Source organism: Trichoderma atroviride, chromosome 7 (genome assembly GCF_020647795.1).
Source record: "Trichoderma atroviride chromosome 7, complete sequence".
NCBI lineage: Eukaryota > Fungi > Ascomycota > Sordariomycetes > Hypocreales > Hypocreaceae > Trichoderma > Trichoderma atroviride.
The window spans coordinates 2,573,438-2,592,731 of NC_089406.1; the positions used below are offsets into that span (position 1 = coordinate 2,573,438).

General features: G+C 48.9%; 1 protein-coding gene across 1 annotated transcript in view; it reads right to left on the reverse strand.

Annotated features, from left to right (window-relative positions):
* TrAtP1_012866 (putative Hybrid PKS-NRPS biosynthetic cluster) overlaps nucleotides 1–19,294 on the reverse strand; it is a gene marked incomplete at its 3' end in the record, with an annotated part of 66,506 nt that overhangs the window by 11,947 nt on the left and 35,265 nt on the right. Inside the window, exons 9-10 of the mRNA XM_066115705.1 lie at nucleotides 9,995–19,234; nucleotides 38–9,955 (exon numbers count right to left, since the gene is read on the reverse strand). Coding sequence (XP_065971804.1) covers nucleotides 38–9,955; nucleotides 9,995–19,234 — 19,158 coding nt within the window. The remainder of the gene's footprint in view (nucleotides 1–37; nucleotides 9,956–9,994; nucleotides 19,235–19,294) is intronic.

Below are 19,294 nucleotides of genomic sequence, written 5' to 3' on the forward strand. Positions count from 1 at the left end.
GGTTCCACGATCCAGCAATGACCTCCCACCGGCTGACCAATATTTGACGAAGACGCATTAATAGATGTAACATCATGCAACGAGCTGATAACGCAAATCTCAGTGGGACCCCAGCCTTCGAATAAACGAATCTTTTCACCCCATGTGGTGATGATGTCGCGAGGAACAGCTTCGCCGCCCACCATCATGAAATCGATTGACGGTACCTCCTCTGGAGTCATAGTCTGCACAAAAGATGGCGTTAGCCAGACGCTGTTTATTTTGTGCTCATTGATGAATTCCTTCAGGCCGTCCATTCTGGTATCTTCCGAAGGAATGAAGACACAAGCACCGGCCATAAGATAGAGGAATCCTTCGCCAACAGACATATCGAACACGTATGAAGAAAATTGGAGAATCCGCGCTCTTGAATCCACTTCCATCCTCTTTGTGAGAGCAGTCAGACTAGTTGCAACGTTGCCATGTGTCTGGACTACCCCCTTGGGCGTACCCGTGGAGCCGGACGTGAATATCACGTAAATGGTATTGTGAGGCAGTACTGGGACCTGTGGCTCCTCTGCTCCAAGGCGGGAATCCAGGTGTTCGTATAGTGTCGGAGAAATCTCAATCACTCGATCAATAATACCAGAGACCACATGTTTTGTAGTGTCAGATACGAGCGCCAACTTTGAACGGGTTCGTGAGACGACTTGACGAATGCGTTGCTCAGGATGGGACGGGTCAAGAGGAATCCAGACAGCGCCGGCTTTGTTGATAGCAAGAACGGCTACCCAGTACCAAAGCGACTTTTCGAAGCAGACGTGGATAAGGTCTTCAATCTGGACATCATAGGCGGCGATCAGATGGTGAGCTAGGATATTGGCCAACTCGTTAAGCTGTCCGTAGGTCAATTCACCATCCCATGACCAGATGGCTGGCGAATTAGGAGCTTCCTTGGCACGCGCTTCAATGATGTGATGGACGCAGGCGTCTACTATCTCGGGGATTTCGTGATTGAACTCAGTGGCACGTTGAAGGTCCCAGTCGGAAGCAATTGTCAGATCTCCTAGGGTAAGTTCGCCACCCGCAAAGAGCTGGGAAGCCACATGGCTGAATTGATGGCCTATGGCCTCTATGGCGAACTCAGAGAGCACAGAAGAGTCATATGTGATGAACAGCTCAATCGAATTGCTGAAAAGGTGGCCTTGGATAACAAGAGGATAAGTGAAATATCCCTGCATCAAGTCTTCAGCCGAGCTGCCTTCGATATCAGTGGGCATGAGCAGAGTGCCTGACGACACTTCATTCTCAGCAGACATGGACTTATTGCGTGAGTCTAAGTGTGCTCGGGGCTGTACAACCAACAAGCTCGTAAAATCACACGCTTCCTTAAAGTCGGCATTAATCTTTCCAATGTTTGTCAAGCCGTATTGCTCGTACGGAACCATCTCATGAGCCTGATTTTGGATACTTTGGAGATAACTGCTGATAGTCTGTGTCCGATCCAGGCGTACACGGACGGGGACAGTTGCGATTACGGGCCCCGCCATATCCATAAGACCTGAAATCGGAGCCTGTCTTCCAGAAATCGATGTGCCAAAGGTTACATCGTCGGAATCACAATAGCGAGCAAGCAGAATCGCCCAAGCGGCCCGGATGATGGTAGCTTTTGTGATGGCAGGATCAGCTGAAGCGGGAACTTGGATAGTCTTGGTGGTTATTCGTATAGCGCCCTCCGATGCAGACGCAGACGCAGTAGGAGGATAAGATGCCTTTTGGGCGCCTTGGAGCTGCTGGGTCCAGTAATCAATAGTATCTTGATTCTTTATGCTTGCAACATAGTTGATGAAACCAGAATATGGCTTCAGAGAGGGCAACTCGGACTGATAATATGCGTTTTGAAGAGTGGTCATGATAAGACGGACGGTCCAGCCATCGTGCACTGCGTGATGCACTGTCCAGAAAAAGTAGTTGGCTCCATCATCGCCACTCACCAAAGCCGACTGTGAAAGGCGAGAGCCATAGGTCATTTCGGTACCCTGGATAGCTTGTCTAGCGGCCCGTACATTTACATGATCCGAAGACCACTCGGCGTTTTCTTTGATGACTATCTGAGTGCAATTGCCATCAAGTAAAACAATCCTCGTGCGCATGGTAGGGCACAGGGCAACGGTGTATTCCCAGGCTGCTTTGAAGCGACCAATGTCGGCGTCATCTGACAGTCTATAGGCGTATTTGGCAATATATGAGCCCGGCTGTTTGACAGAAAGAGCCATCATTCCCTCCTGGAACATGGTTGTGGGATAGGCGTCCTCCACTTCCTCGTTAGCGGCCAGCTTGCAGAGGCTTCGAACGTCATCACTGAGAGCAAGCTGGAACATGGAAGTATCAAGCATGCAGAATGGGGTGGCATCAAAGTCAGAAGCTTGCTCATCTGTTCCAACATTACGAGCCTTGCTGGCAACAGCGAATAGGCGAGGGTCGTCAAAGATTTCTTTGACAGCAAGCGTAATGCCCAATTCGCGAGCCGCGCTGACCATGTGAATTGCAGTAATGGAATCGCCACCTAAGCCCAGGAAGCTATCGTCACAACCAATGGACTCAATCGATATTCCAAGCAGCTCAGACCAAAGCTTCTGGAAAAAGACCTCCATGGGGGTTTCTGGCGAACGCTTCTTGCTACTGAGGAGAGAATATTGAGCAATTTGATCCTTATCCAGGCAGCTAGTGAGCTTCTTCAGTTCATTGCGATCAAGCTTTGTCGAGGTAATGAAGGGCATATAACTGCAGAGGATGAACATTGTAGGAATCATGTAGCGTGGCAGGGAAATGCTGAGTTGGCTAATGGCAGCTACGAGATGGGATTGCAAATCTTCATCGAGCGGTAAGAATGGCCCCGTCGAAGTAGCATCGTCACTACCTGCAGTTCGAGTCTCATCACTAAGACAGAAATATGCAACGAGGTTCGTTCCATTTTCGCCTTTGTATACGTCAATAGCGACTTGTCGTGCTTCAGCGAGTGCTTTTTGGACGTGATGCTGAACTTCACCCAACTCGACACGCAAGCCGCGTATCTTGATTTGCGTGTCTTTACGAGTAGAAAACTCAATCGTACCATCTTGGTTATAGTAGCAAAGATCTCCCGACTTGTAAAACTTGTTCCAGTGCTTGGAATCAGGGCGAGAACGAAGGGCCCACTGAGGGAGATCATCCAAGACAGAAGCTTGAGTTCGTTCAGGATCCGCTAGATACTCTCGTAATAAGGTTGGGCCTTGAATGACAACCTCTCCTAGTGTTCCGATAGGAGCCAAGCGATCGGGATGCTCGGGCTCGACGATCCAACAGAAGCCACCGACGGGCTTACCAACTGTAAGAGGTGATTCGTCGACTGATTGCCACTCGTGGAGAGTTGAGAATACACAGGTCTCAGCTGGTCCCCATCCGTTGACTAGACGGACTTTACCGAACCAAGTGGTAAGAACGTCTCGAGGGACAGCCTCGCCTGCTAGTAGGATAAGTTCAAGGCTTGGAACCTCTGACGGACTTAGCGTACGGATAAACGAAGGTGTAAAGAAGGCCCAGTTGACGTCTGTTTCTCGAATAAACTGCACAAGCCCATTCATCCGAGTGTGATCTGACGGTATACACAAGCATGCACCAGTAATCAAGGGTGCAATGATCTCACCAATGGAAAGATCGAATACGAAAGCCGCAAATTGCAACATGCGTACATCTGGGCTTAGGCCAAGCCTCTTGACTATAGCGGTTTGTGACGTGCATACAGATTTGTGCTGCATAACCAAGCCCTTTGGCGTTCCAGTCGACCCGGAAGTAAATAGAACGTAAACAGGACTTTCGGGAGACACAGTAGTCACTGGGCCTTTCTGGCTGTACTTCTTGACCTTGGATAGCTCCAGATCAAGCTTCGAGTTGACAGTTATAACAGACTCAACTAAGGCTGCACACAGGGTGGTATTATCGGGTGAAGCCAGTGCGATCTTGGCACCTGTTTGGGATACGACTTGCCGGAGCCTCTTTTCTGGGTGAGAAGGGTCTAGGGGAACCCAAGCAGCACCAGCTTTGTTGATTGCGAGAATAGACACAAAGAACCACGCTGACTTTTCGAAGCACACGTGAACCAAGTCTCCAACGCCGAGTTTGCATACGGTCACAAGATGATTGGCAAGGCGATTGGCAGCGCAGTTGAGTTCGGCATAAGTTAATTTGGCATCCCAGGCGTTAATTGCGACAGCACCGGGACGAATTTTGGCCTGCGCCTCAATAAGTTCATGGACACATGAGTCGATTATTTCAGGGACCTCGGGGTTGAATTTGAGGGATTGGCTGACGTCCCAGTCTGAAGTGATGGACAGAGACTCAAGTCTTAGCTGAGGCTGGGAGACAAGCTGTTCAACCGTATTTTTGAACTGCTGTGAGAGCGCCACAAGCTGTGAGTCGGGTAGAATGCGAGAATTGTAAATCAATACAAGATTGATAAAGCCATCATGCAAATGCCCTTGAATAACCAACGGATACGAGAAATAGTTTTGCATCGATTCTTCTGTCGTCTCGCCCACAGAACCGGGTGCCGCCAACAAGGCGTCTTCACCATCATCGTTATGCATCAAAGTTTGCACGGGCTGAATAACAAGAAGCGATGAGAAATCACAAGCCTCTTTAGCGTCAGCACTTAATTTGCCTATACCTTGAAGCCCGAATTGTTCATAAGCAACCATTTGAGTAGCTTGGTCTTGAACATCTTGAAGCAGCTGGTCCATGGATTTCTGTCGATCCAAACGGACTCGAATCGGCACAGTTGCGATAACTGGGCCAGGCATCTCCGTCAGCCCAGGGACAGGCGCCTGTCTACCCGAGATTGTCGTACCGAAGCAGACATCATCGGTATCACAGTAGCGCGCAAGAACCACTGCCCATGCTGCGCGAAGGATTGTTGCTTTCGTGACTCCCACGCTATTCTGTGGTAGATCGATTCGAGTTTCCATAAAGCGCGTGATAGTCCCCTTGTCAGCCATCCCGGTGGAGACAGACAGAGGGAAAGTTGCTTTCTTGACATCGTGGAGCTCTCTCATCCAGTACTCGCTGGCCTCTTCATGGCTGATACCCATCGTATACTTGATGAACCTGGCATAATTCTCGATCTTGGGCAGCTCAGTGCCTTGATAGGCACTGTATAAAGTCCTCAGAATAATGGGCGTCGACCAGCCATCAAAAACGGCATGATGAATGTTCCATACAAATTGAACGTCTTGGCCTGTCTCTTCAATCAATGCATATCGACAAAGGCGAGAACCATAGGTCATGTCAGTAACTTGGGGAGCGCGAAGATAGGATGCAAGGCTCATGTTATGGGTGTCTTCCCAAACAACATCGTTCTTGATGACTACCTGGACCGTCATACCGCCAACGTTGATAATGCGAGTGCGCATGTTAGCACATAGTTCCACTGTTCGCTCCCATGCTCGCTTGAACCTGGAAACATCAACATGCGCCGGCAGGCGGTAGTGATATTTGGTAATGTAAGATCCAGGCTGCTTTACAGCTAAAGCCATTAAGCCTTCCTGAAGCTTGGAGCATGGGAAGGCGTCTTCAATCTCCATTCCAGTGGGGAGTTGAAGCTCGGAGGTGTTATGAACCATGGTTACGCGGTCTTGATCGAGAAGACTAAACGATTCAATGGGCTTCATCTCTTCCGCGTCGCCGTCTATATCGATAGCCTTGGCAGCAACAGCGAGGAGTCGAGCATCGTTGAATATATCATTGACACTGAGGGAAATACCATGATCACGCGCAATGTTCATAAGCCGAATTGCAGCTATAGAGTCACCGCCAATTCTCAAGAAGTTATCATCGCGACCAATAGTGGCGGGAGGCACACTCAAAAGAGAAGCCCAAAGCTCACGTACACGGTATTCCATCTCCGTCTCTGGCTGTCTCTTCTCGCCATCAGAGAGTGCATATTTCTCAAGGTGCTCTTTTGATAAAGACGCGGTGAGATTTAGTAAAAGCTTCCTATCAAGTTTACCAGAGGTAACAAGTGGCATGGCCTTGCAAGGAACAAACAGTGTAGGAATCATATAACCAGGTAAGGCAGTATTGAGACGGCCTTGTAGGTCATTGATACTGTTTTTTATATCAGCTGTGAGTGGCAAGATGACATCTTCGCTGGTCATATCACCAGTGGTGCTAGCAGGAAGAGTATCGTTGTTGAAGCAAATGAACGAAACAAGATTGGCGCCGGCCTCGGTCTTGAATACATCAACAGCGACTTGCTGGACGCCTTCAAGGCTTTCACGAACATGATATTCGATTTCGCCCAATTCCACGCGAAGGCCACGGATTTTGACCTGTGTGTCCTTGCGGCTATAATACTGGAGAGTTCCATCGGCGTTGTAAATGGCCAGATCTCCTGTCTTATAAAATCGGCTCCAGTGGCGATTAGGCGCCCATTGGGGTAGAGAAGTGACAATTGAGGAGGCTGTCTTCTCTTCATCGGATAGGTACCCGCGGAATAAATTAGGCCCCTGAATGACAACCTCGCCGAGTGTGCCTGTCGGAGCTAACTTCTGTGGATTTTCGGGGTCAACAAGCCAGCAGTAGCCGCCGATCGGCGTACCAATTGTTAGCTGGGATTCCTGGACAGACTTCCATTCATGTACGGCGCCAAAGACGCAAGTCTCAGTAGGACCCCATCCATTGAACAGACGAAGCTTGCCAAACCAAAGCTCAAAGACATCGCGACTAACAGCTTCGCCAACTAGGACCAAAAGCTCTAAACAAGGAACTTCTGCCGGATCAATAGTGCGAGCAAAAGACGGGGTTAGTAATGCCCAATTGACGTTTGCCTGGCGAATGTAGCTTGCAAGGGAACTCATCTGCATCTCCCAAGATGGGACACACACACAGGCTCCTGAAATTAGCGTCGTAAGTATTTCCGCAATGCATGCGTCAAAGACAAATGAGGCGAATTGAAGCATTCGAACGCCAGGAGTGTAGCCAAGCCTTTTACTAGCAGAGGTCTGACTGCTACAGAGGGTCATGTGCTCAATGATAACACCCTTGGGAACGCCGGTCGAGCCAGACGTAAAAATGATATAAGCAATATCCTGAGGAGTAACACTGGTGGCTGGACTTGTGTCGTTGATACGTATATCAGCGACAAGTCTGTCGTCGAGCTCTTGCGTAACTTCTAGGACATGAGTCACTAGGGCAGCACACTTGGAAGCATTGGCTGGTGAAGTAAGAGCTAACGAGGAGCCAGTTTGACCGACAACTTGTTGGTGGCGCTCAGTGGGATGCGAAGGGTCGAGAGGTATCCAAGCTGCGCCAGCTTTGTTAATGGCCAGAATTGAGACTATGTGCCAGGCCGATTTCTCAAAGCACACATGAACAAAGTCACCCACTTTCACGTCCATAGACTGAATAAGGTAATTTGCCAATCTATTGGCGGCACAGTCCAGCTCAGAGTAGGTGAAATCGGCATCCCAGGCATTAATAGCTGGAGCATCTGGGCTGAGTAGAGCTTGCCGCTCAATCAAGTTGTGAATGCAGTCTTCTACAACATCAGGCTCAATGCTGTTTGATGCAGACGCGAATTCGAGATCCCATTCACTTGCCATTGAGATTGTGGATAGAGGGCTATCGTCTTGAGCAAGTAATTGGGTAACAACATGTTCAAACTGGTGAGAAAGGCCGACTAGCTGGTGCTCAGCAATAAGACCATCATCGTAAACAAAGACAAGATTGACGCAATCATCCAGTAAATGGCACTGTAAAACCAAGGGATAGTTGAAGTAGTTTTCCAGCAATTCATCAGATTCAATGTCATCTGTTATTGTAGCCGTTAGTATAGCCTCTTCTTCCTCGCTCGAAGTCGAAGTGATGTGCTGGGTAGGCTGCACAACCAATAAACTAGCAAAGTCACAAGCCTCTCTGGCTTGAGCATTTAGTTTCGAAATGTTTTGGATGCCAAATTGTTCATAAGCAACCATTTGAGACGCTTGTGATTGAATCCCCTCTAAAAAGCTGCTCAAAGACTGATTTTGGTCCAGTTTTACGTGAACTGGGACAGTCGCGACTACAAGACCAGGCATTCGTTCGAGGCCGGGAACAGGGGCGTGGCGGCCAGAAACCGTAGTTCCAAAGCAAACACTGTCAGACTCGTTATATCGTGCAAGCACAACGGCCCATGCTGCTCGGAGGATCGAGGCTTTAGTAACTGAAGTACTAGTAGAGCGAGGGAATTGAATCGCGCTGTGCATGATGCGAGTTGACGCCTCCGACCTTTTGCTCTTGGCCGTTTCATTGCCGAGAGGGAATGTTGCTTTCTTAGCACCGTCTAATTGTTGAGTCCAGTACTCACTAGCAGCGGCATAATCCATATCTTCCACGTATTTCACAAAGCCGGAATATGAGAGGAGCGATGGAATCTCACTGCCGTGGTAGAAGGCATGGAGAGTGCCCATTATCAATGGGAGAGTCCATCCATCAAAAATTGTGTGGTGGATATTCCATGCAAAGTATTTCTCGTCGTCCTGCTCAATGATTGCGAATTTACAAAGAGGAGTACCGTATCCCATGTGAGAATTTTCCATGGACATGGTAAATGACCGGAGATCGGAAGAAACTTGCCAGGGAACTGAATCTTGAATGACGGCCTGGAAAATGCTGTCACCAACAAGAACAAATCGTGTTCTCAGGGCTGCACAAGCCTCAACAGTCTGATCCCAAGCGTGTTTGAAGCGTTCTATGTCGACGCTAGCTGCAAGACGATAGACATGTTTGGCAACATATGACCCCGGTTGCTTGACTGCTAGTATCATCAGGCCTTCTTGAAGGCGCGTACATGGATATGCATCCTCGATGATTGCAGACTCAGGCAAATCGCACTGGGATCGCACTTCGGTAAGAACATGATCCATGATGGAGGCAGGAATAATGCTGAAAGGCTTGGTCTCGTAAGATGGCATGATTTCATCAACATTGGCAGCCTCCGCCATCTGAGATAGACGGGGATCATTGAAAATAGTAGCGACTGTGAGACCAATGTTATTCTGCTGAGCCACAGACACCAGCTGAATGGCACTGATGGAGTCACCTCCAATGCGCAAAAAGCTATCATTCTTGCCAATCGACTGGACATCAATGTGAAGGACTTGGGCCCAAAGGTCTCTGAGCTTGAATTCCATGGGTGTAGTTGGTGGTTCATTCTCGCCAATCTTGGGTGCGAAGAGCAGACGATCTTGAGTCGATAAATTTTGAGCGTGGGCAAGTAGCGCACGACGGTTGACCTTTCCATTCACTGTCTGCTCAGGCGTACCCTCGAAAATTAGGTAGGATGATGGAATCATATATGACGGCAGTACCAGACCCAGAGAAGAGTCAACGTGAGAAATTACGGCACGAGCCTGATCAGTGATTGCCTCCATCAAAGAGGCAGCAGATCTAGAGGCGGCGGCACCTTCAGTGTACCAAAGGAAGGCGAACAGATTGTCGTGTTCATGCTCATCTTTAACAATGGCCACTATGGCTGCCATATCGGTTGGGAGAAACTCGTGAATACGAGTCTCAATCTCGCCAAGTTCAACACGCTGACCATGGAGCTTAACTTGCGTGTCTTTTCGACCAACGAAGTCAAAAGTGCCATCGGCGTTGCGTCGAACCAAGTCGCCGGTTTTGTAGACTCTCTTAACATCTATACCTGGGAGCCAGTCCACGTTTTCCATCCAGTTCGAAGCAACTTCAGCGCTAACATTTAGATATCCTCGAGCAAGCATCGGGCCTTCAATGAGAAGCTCGCCAATGCAGCCCACGGGGACAAGTTGCTTACTGTCACTGGGTTCAACTACCCAAAAGGCCGAGGACGTAGGTCGTCCAATATTAGTTGAGAGGCCAGATCTACCAACACAAGGATTCCAGGCGCATATAGATGCTTCGGCGGGGCCATATAGACCGTGAACTTCGGTGTAGTTAGTCCAGCGTTCTGCGCATTTCTTACTAATAGCTTCACCACCTAAACAGAGAACCTTGAGATGTGGAACGTCGGCCGGTGAAAGAAGATCTGCAACAGTAGGTGTAAGGAACACCCAGTTGGCCTTGGTTGCAGTCATAGCACCCGCTAGGTCATTGAGGCGTGCATGGTCTGATGGAATGCAAATAGTTGCGCCTCGCATAAGGGAAACAAGACAGTCAAGGACACCGACGTCGAATGTATAAGCAGAAAATTGGAACACACGCGTGCCCGGTCCGATGTTAAGGTCCGTACCATAAGCATTTCCGGATGAACACAAGCTGTTATGCTGAATCACCATGCCCTTGGGTTTGCCGGTCGATCCTGATGTGAAGAGGACGACGCTTGCATTGTCTGGTTGTACTGAAGACGTGACTGCCGACACAGGGTCTGAAAGCTCAAGTAATAGAGCCTCATCGACAACGAATACGTCGATACCAACATCACGGAGGGCATCTTGACACGATGGGCTGGCAACTGCCAAAGCTGCCTTTGTATCCTCAACAAGGCCTTGAAGACGAGCAGCTGGTGCGTTAGGGTCAAGAGGAACAAAAGCACCTCCAGCCATGACAATGGCGACCATTGCCACAACAGCCCATGTAGATTTGGGGAAGCACAGTGGAATGAGCGATTCAGGTCCGACTCCAAGGTCTTGAAGTTTCCATGCCAAACGGTTTGCAAGAGTACCTAGTTCGGCGTAGGTGAGGTTTCCGTCCCAAGATGAGATCGCGGGTTCGTTAGGCTGCGCCTTGATACGGTCCTGGATAAGCCAGTGCGTACAAGCGTCTGTGGATGGCTTAAGTCGAGTGGATTCTAGAGCATGCTGGATATCCCACTCGCCCACAAGATCAATGTTATCAAGGTTCCCATCGCCGTTATCCGACAGCTGCTCTACAACGTGGCTAATATGCTGCGATAAGGCAGAGACGCGATCCTCGGTCAAGATGTCGGTATTATAGAAGAAGCGTTGCGTAATGTGATCATTGAAAGTGTTCATTATGATCACCAGGGGATAGTTGAAGTAATCCTGCATGGCATCTTCCGTATTATTCTGCTCTTCGCTGCCATAGACTAAGATGCTGCCTTCCAGCTCATCCTCCGAGAGGCTCTGAGCAGGAGGTTGAATGACGAGCAGACTCGAAAAATCGCAGGTATCTTTGGCATCTTGGCTCAGCTTAGAGATGTTTTGAAGACCGAACTGTTCATAGGCTACCATCTCATGGGCTTGGTTTTGAACGTCGGTGAGGAATTGAGCCTTGGTAGTAGTACGATCCATTCGAATGCGGACAGGAACTGTCGCAATCATTGGGCCTGGCATAGTTTCGAGACCAGCCACAGGAGCATGGCGCCCAGAGACAGTTGTTCCGAAGCTCACGTCTTCAGTGTCACAATAACGAGCAAGGACAATGGCCCAAGCAGCCCTCAGAATAGAGGCCCTTGTAATAGTACTTTGGCTGGGCTGTCCAATCTTGACAGTGGATTTGAAGACTCGGGTTGACGATTTTGAGCTAGTAGGGGACTGGCGAGCCGGGAAAGCTGCTCTCTTAGAACCAGATAGTTGTTCGCGCCAGAAGTTGGCAGAAGTAGTGCTATCCAGCTCCATGCTATACTTGATGAACCCAGAGTAGGGATACAGCGTTGTCATGTCAGCGCCATGGTAGGCACTGTATAGGGTTGTCAACAAGATACGCATGACCCAGCCGTCGTAGATGGAGTGGTGGGCTGACCACACAAGGTATCGGTCATTCTTCTCCGTAAGAATGCCATACCAACAGAGAGGGGTTCCATAGCCAACAAGCAAGTTTCGAGGGGATTTTGTGACCGAGGCTAGCGTTTCATTCTCCATTGACTGCCACTGGTTGTCTTCCTTGAGCAGTAGCTGGATTGGCGTGCCGTTGACCAGAGCGATTCTCGTACGCATGTTGCCGCACAGTTCAATGGTGCGGCTCCATGCAGCTTTGAACCGTTCTACATCGACAAAGGAGGCCAGCTTGTAAGTATACGTGGCAACATAAGATCCCGGCTGCTTCACAGTTAATGCCATGAGGCCCTCCTGTAGGGAAGTACAAGGGTAGGCATCATCGATAGTTTGGTCGTTGGAAAGGCCGCATGACTTGCGAACGTCACCGCCAAGCACTAGAGCTCGAACTTGCTCATTTAAGAGGCTGAAAGGAGCGGCCGCTTCCTGTTGCTGCTGAGTTGTGTCACAGAGGACGGCTTTAGAAGCCACGGCGAGGAGACGAGAGTCGGTGAACACGTCTTTGACGAGAATTGATACACCGGCTTCACGGGCCTTTGACACTAGGTGGATTGCAGTGATAGAATCTCCACCAATCTGGAGGAAGCCATCATCGCGGCCGATGGACTCGACAGGGAGATTGAGGATTTCAGCCCAGATAGCTTGGAGGCATACTTCCATTGGAGTCTCGGGGGCACGCTTTTTGCTATCAATAAGCGAATACAGTGCTAATTGATCCCGGTCAAGCGAGGCTGTCATTGCTTTCAGCGTCTTCCTGTCTAACTTGGTCGAAGTGATGACTGGCATGAATTTGCAAGGAATAAATAGCGTGGGAATCATGTAACGAGGCAGGTTCACGTTAAGTTCACCAATCATCGCAGTAATGCGAGACTGAACATCAGAATCAAGGGGCAAATAGATGTCGCTAGCTTTTGTGTCCAATGAACCAGGCTGGGAATCGTCGTTGAAGCAGAGATACGAAACCAAGTTGGTTCCTGTTTCTGATCTGAGAACATCAACGGCAACTTGGCGAACGCCGTCCAGGCATTTGCGAATATGGTGCTCAACGTCGCCTAATTCAACACGAAGACCACGAATTTTAACCTGCGTGTCCTTGCGAGATGAAAACTCAATTGTCCCGTCGGGGTTATAGAAACACAAATCCCCTGACTTGTAAAAGCGGCTCCATGGTTGAGAGTCTTGCTTCGGTGCCCAGGCGGGCAGCGAGGTGATGATTGCGTCTTTACTCCTTTGTGGATCAGCGAGATATTCTTGGAGTAAGGTAGGCCCTTGCAGAACGACTTCACCCAAGCAACCAATCGGTGCTAATTTGCTAGAGTCTTCGCTATCAACGATCCAGCAGTGCCCGCCAACAGGCTTGCCGACGGTTAAAGGAGACTCGTTGATAGAAGTCCATTCGTGCAAAGTGGAAAAAACACAAGTTTCAGCTGGGCCCCAGCCATTGATAAGGCGTACCTTACCAAACCACATGCTCAGAATATCTCTGCCAACAGCTTCACCAGCTAAAAGTAACAGCTCAATACTGGGAATGTCTTCAGGCTTGAGCGTTCGAACGAACGAAGGCGTAAGGAACGCCCAGTTAACAGCCTTGTCTTGGATAAATTCCTTTAAGCCATTGAACCTCATCTCTTCTGACGGCACGCATATACAGGCTCCGTGGATCAGCGGTCCTACAATCTCGCCAATGGACAGGTCAAAGACGTAGGCGGCAAACTGAAGGATTCTGACATCCTCGGTAAGATGCAGTCTCTGAGCAATGGCAGTTTGGCTTGTGCAGACAGCGCGGTGCTGCATGACGAGACCTTTGGGAGTACCTGTCGATCCCGACGTGAAGAGAACGTAAGCAGCATTGCTTGAGGGTACGTTGATAGTAGGCCCTTGAACACCATCATACGTCTCTGAAAGCTCATGAATGAGGCTGTGGTTGACTTCGATAACGGCTCCCACAATGTCTCTGCACAGAGCTGCATTGGTAGGAGACGAGAGTGCTAGCTTGGCCATTGTCTGAGCCGCAACTTGGTGCAGACGTTGCTTGGGATGAGAGGGATCAAGGGGAACCCAAGCTGCACCTGCTTTATTGATCGCGAGAATAGAGACGAAGAACCAAAGTGATTTTTCGAAGCAGACGTGCACCAAGTCGTTGGACCTGACGCCTGCCTTGACGATATGATGAGCGAGCTTGTTTGCAGCGTTGTTGAGCTCGCTATAGGTCATCTCACCATCCCAAGCACACACAGCGGGCGCATTTGGTCGGACCAACGATTGTTTCTCGACGAGGCTGTGAATACAAGTATCCAAAAGTTCGGGATTTTCAGTATTCCACTTTTTGGCCTGTTCAAGGTCCCATTCGCCGGCAACCGCGACAGAACTAATTGGATCATCAGATTCAGTAACTAGCTGCTTGGCGACGGTGTCGAATTGATGAGAAAGGGCTTCCATTTCAATCTCTGACAAGATTGTCGAGTCATAGGTCAGGAGTAATTGGATGGAATCGTCAAAAACGTGGCCCTGGATAACTAGAGGGTAGGTAAAATAGTTCTGCATCAACTGCTCGGCATTTCGGGCCTCCACAGATAGAGCCATCAGGGGTTCAGAGGAATCTTTGCCATCGATCGAATCCAAATGCGTTCGAGGCTGAATAACAAGAAGGGAAGAGAATTCACAGGCGTCTTTTGCATCAGCACTCAATTTTGTGATATTCTGAAGACCGAATTGTTCGAACGCAATCATGTCGGTTGCCTGTGACTGTATATCACTGAGGAAGCGGGAAACTGGCTTAGTAGCATCAACGCGCACACGAATTGGAACGGTAGCAACTGCTGGGCCTGGCATTTCCGTGATTCCACGCACATGAGCTTGTCGGCCGGAAATAGTAGTTCCAAAAGTGATATCGTCAGAATCGCAATAACGTGCCAGCAGAATTGCCCATGCAGCGCGAAGGATAGTGGCCTTTGTGGTAATAGTCTTTGTAGTTGGAGGGAAAGAAATCGTCTTGCTCATCATGCGAGTGATACCAGTGTGAGTCTCAATTCGAGGCATTGGCGGATACGTAGCACGTTTAGCATTTCTCAGCTGCTCGTTCCAGAAACTACTGGCTTCTTCAGAGTTAATGTTGAGCGTGTAACGAATAAAAGCAGAATATGGAGTAAGCGAGGGAAGCTTCTGGTCCAGATATATGCTATAGAGCGTGTTCATGATGATTCGAAGTGTCCAACCATCATGGACGGCATGGTGGGTGACCAAGATGAAGTGATTGCCATATTCGGCATCTTGGACCAGAGCATAACGATTAAGCAGTGAACCGTAAGTCATCTCAGAGTGGGTAGCTTCTATAGCACCCTTCAGGTCTGTTGGGCAAGTTTCATCCCACTCTGCTGGTCCAGCCACTATGATTTGCGCACAGGCACCATCTAGCATGACAATACGGGTTCGAAGCGACGCGCAAAGCTCGAGAGTTTGCTCCCAAGCGGCCTTGAATTTGGCAAGGTTGACGTTCTTGGATAGCTTGTATACATACTGTGCAACGTAGGAACCGCGTTGTTTAATAGATAAAGCCATAAGGCCTTCTTGAAGCTTGGAACATGGGTAGGCATCCTCAATGTCGTGGCTAGAGGATAGTGAACATTGAGATCCAACTGTCGTAGCGAGAGCTAGATCGTAGGTATGGTTAGACAGTAGACTGAAAGGAACGATTGGCATCTCTTGTTCAATGTTTTCAAGCCGGCGAGCTCGAGACGCGACGGCAGATAAACGGGGATCATCAAAGATATCTTTAACCGTAATGGAAATTCCGGCTTCGTCACATGCGCTGACTAGATGGATCGCCATAATTGAGTCGCCTCCTAAGCCAAGGAAGCTATCATCGCGACCAATTAACTCTGCAGGAGTAGAAAGAACTGTTGACCAGATTTTCTGGAGCTCAAGTTCCATTGCGGTCTCAGGGGCGCGTTTGTCGACTCCATAGAGAGAAAACTTTGTGAGGCCATGTTGGCTAAGAGCTGAGGTTTGCTTTTTCAATTCCTTTCGATCAAGCTTGCCAGATGTAATAGCAGGCATGTACTTGCACGGAATGTAGAAGGTAGGAATCATATATCTCGGCAATGTCACGTTCAACTGACCTACCACGCCAACAAGCTCTTCTTGAAGTTCTGGGCTCATTGGAGTAAAGGGGCCATTCTCATCGGCATCGTGAAGTTGGCGTATCTCATCGGAGAAACACAGGTATGCAACCAAATTGGAACCGTTGTCGGTTTGGACAACGTCGACAACGGTCTGGCGAAGATCTTTCAGTGAGGCCTGAATATGAAACTCGATTTCGCCTAATTCAACACGCAGGCCGCGAATCTTCGTTTGTGTATCCTTACGAGAAGAAAACTCAATAGTGCCGTTAGCGTTGTAAGAACACAAGTCCCCAGTTTTGTAAAAACGATTCCAGTTTCTATCATCAGGCAAGGGGGCCCAATCCGGCAACGTCTGTACAGTTGCCTCTTGGGTCTTTTCTGGATTATCGAGGTATTCGCGCAGTAAAGTCGGTCCTTGAATAACAACCTCACCGAGAGTTCCAATTGGCGCAAGGAGCTGTGGATTTTCTGGATCGACAATCCAGCAAAACCCTCCAACGGGAGAGCCGATAGTCAAGGGCGACTCGTCAGCAGATTCAAATTCATGAATGGTGCCCATAACACATGACTCTGTAGGGCCCCAGGCGTTGAATAAACGAACGCGACCAATCCAGGTATTGAACACATCGCGTGGCACGGCCTCGCCACCCATAAGAACCAATTCAACAGCAGGGACATCGCTTGGATTTAATGTGCGTAAGAAGGAAGGCGTAAGATACAGCCAGTTGATTTTCATATCGCGAATAAAATCAACAATGCCAGTCATTCGCTGCTCCTCGGAAGGAACGCAAACACATGCTCCGTGAACTAGTGACATGATGATTTCACTAATAGAGAAGTCGAATACAAACGCGGAGAACTGCAAGATGCGCACGTTTGAATGATAGCGGAGTCTCTTAGCAATGTCATTTTGACTTGTGCAAAGAGAGCCATGTTCTATAATGACTCCCTTTGGCACACCTGTCGAGCCGGACGTGAACAGGACATATGCAGCTGTTTGGGATGGGACAGATACATTGGGGCTTTGAACTCCGTCTTGCTCGGGAAGGGAGATGTCTAGATCGGCGGTTATCGCGATAACACTGTCAACCAAAGCGGAAAGAAGTTCCACGTTGCCTGGCGACACCAAGGCTAAAGTGGCTTTTGTCTGGCTAACGATTGATCGTAACCGTTGTTCTGGGTGGAAAGGATCTAACGGGACCCAAGTCGCGCCAGCCTTGCTGATTGCAAGTATTGAGACTATGTACCAGGCTGATTTCTCAAAGCAAACGTGGACAAAGTCGTTGAGCTTGACACCATAGACATTGATAAGATGATGAGCCAGCTTATTAGCAGCATTATTAAGCTCGCTATACGTGAAGTTTCCGTCCCAAGCGGCAACCGCTGGAGCAGATGGGTTTAATCTGGCCTGCTTCTCAATTAAATCATGCATGCAGGAATCAACAATCTCAGGAACTGCTGCATTGAATGACTTTGCTGTCTGTACATCGTAGGGTGAGAAGACGGAGACCGTTTCAAGAGCAGCAGAGCTCGAGCTGTTGAGCTGGGTCATAACATGGCCAAACTGATGTGAGAGCGCAGTCAATTGAGCTTCTGGGAGGACTTTGGAGTCGTACATAAGCATAAGCTTTACTTGATCCTTGTATAAGTGAGCTTGGACAACCAGCGGGTAGGAAAAGTAGTTTTGTACAGCGTCGGCGACACTGGTAGCCCCAACATCAGCGCTTAGGAAAAGATCATCGTCACTGCTCGTGCCACTGAAATGCTGCATGGGCTGGACAACTAGGATGCTGCCAAAGTCGCAGGCATCACGGATATCCTCGCTTAATCTGGCGATATTCTGAAGTCCATACTGCTCGAAGGCAGTCATCTCTAGGGTCTGCTTCTGGACGCCTTCAAGGAAATCAGAAATAGGCTGTCGACGGTCGATGCAAATACGGACTGGAACAGTCGCAATTGTAGGGCCAGCCATTTCCATGATTTCGGGCACCGGTGCCTGACGGCCGGAAATTGTAGTACCAAAGGTCACATCTTCAGAATCACAGTATCTAGCAAGGACAATAGCCCACGCTGATCGGACAACTGTAGCTATTGTGATGGTCGAATTCTTCATGTCATTTGGCAACTCGATTGACGTCTCGAGTATGCGAGTAACATCAGGTGTATTATGAGACACACTGCTTGTAGGAGGGAAGATTGCCTTTTGAGCATTGCGAAGTTGCGACTTCCAGTAGCTTGCAGTGGCATCTTCATCGAAGCTGAGAGTGTACTCGATGAAACGGGCATATGACGGCAGAGGTGACATTTCAACACCGTTATAAATGTTGAAAAGCGTCCTCATAATATTTTGAGTGGATATGCCGTCTGTGATGGCGTGATGCACATTCCACATAAAGTAGGTGCTGTCAGAATCGTTTATAAGAGCGTATTGGCAGAGTCGAGACCCATAACCCATCTCTATAGTCTGAGCACCAGCAAGCGATGACTGTAAATCACCATACGTTTCATCCCAGGCAACATCGCTGCTAATGATAATCTGGATAGAAGAACCTCCAGCTTGAACGATTCTAGTACGCAAATTGCAAGCCATCTCCACAGTGCGTTCCCAAGCCAGCTTGAATCGAGGGATGTCGACGTGCTTAGAGAGCTTATAAACATACTTGGCGATATAAGAGCCCGGTTGTTTAACAGACAGGGCCATGAGGCCTTCCTGGAGCTTGCTACAAGGATAGGCATCCTCGATGAACTGGTCGGCGGCAAGGGCATACCCGTCTTTGAATGTAGGGGATAGAATGAAGTCTTCTGTACCAGCAGATAAGAGGCTAAAGGCTTCAAGTGGCATCGAATTATCGCGACTGGCGTCAATATCGATAGCCTTGGCTGCAACTGCAATCAAACGAGCATCGCCTAGGATGTCGTTGACTGTAAGAGCAATTCCAGCGTTACGAGCCATTGAAACAAGACGGATAGCAGCAATAGAGTCACCACCGATGCGCAAGAAATTATCCTGTCGACCAATTGCAGACTCTGGGAGATTCAGGTTCTCTGCCCAGAGTTTTTGCAAACGAATTTCCATTTCAGTCTCGGGTGCCTGCTTTTGAGTGTTGAGCAACGAATATGATTCCAATTGCTCTTGGTTAAGCTGGGAAGTAAGGTGGCGAAGCTTGACGCGATCCAACTTTGCAGAAGTAATCCAAGGCATATAAGCGCATGGGATGAACAGTGTAGGAATCATATATGATGGCAGTGACAGATTTAATTTGGCCAACATGTCACTGAGATTGGCTTGCAGCTGGTCATCGATATGCATAAACACATCTTCATCTTGAGGGCCAGTCCTGGTTCCATCTGTAAAGCAGAAGTAGGTAACCAAGTTTACTCCCTTTTCGGTCTTGAACACGTCTACAG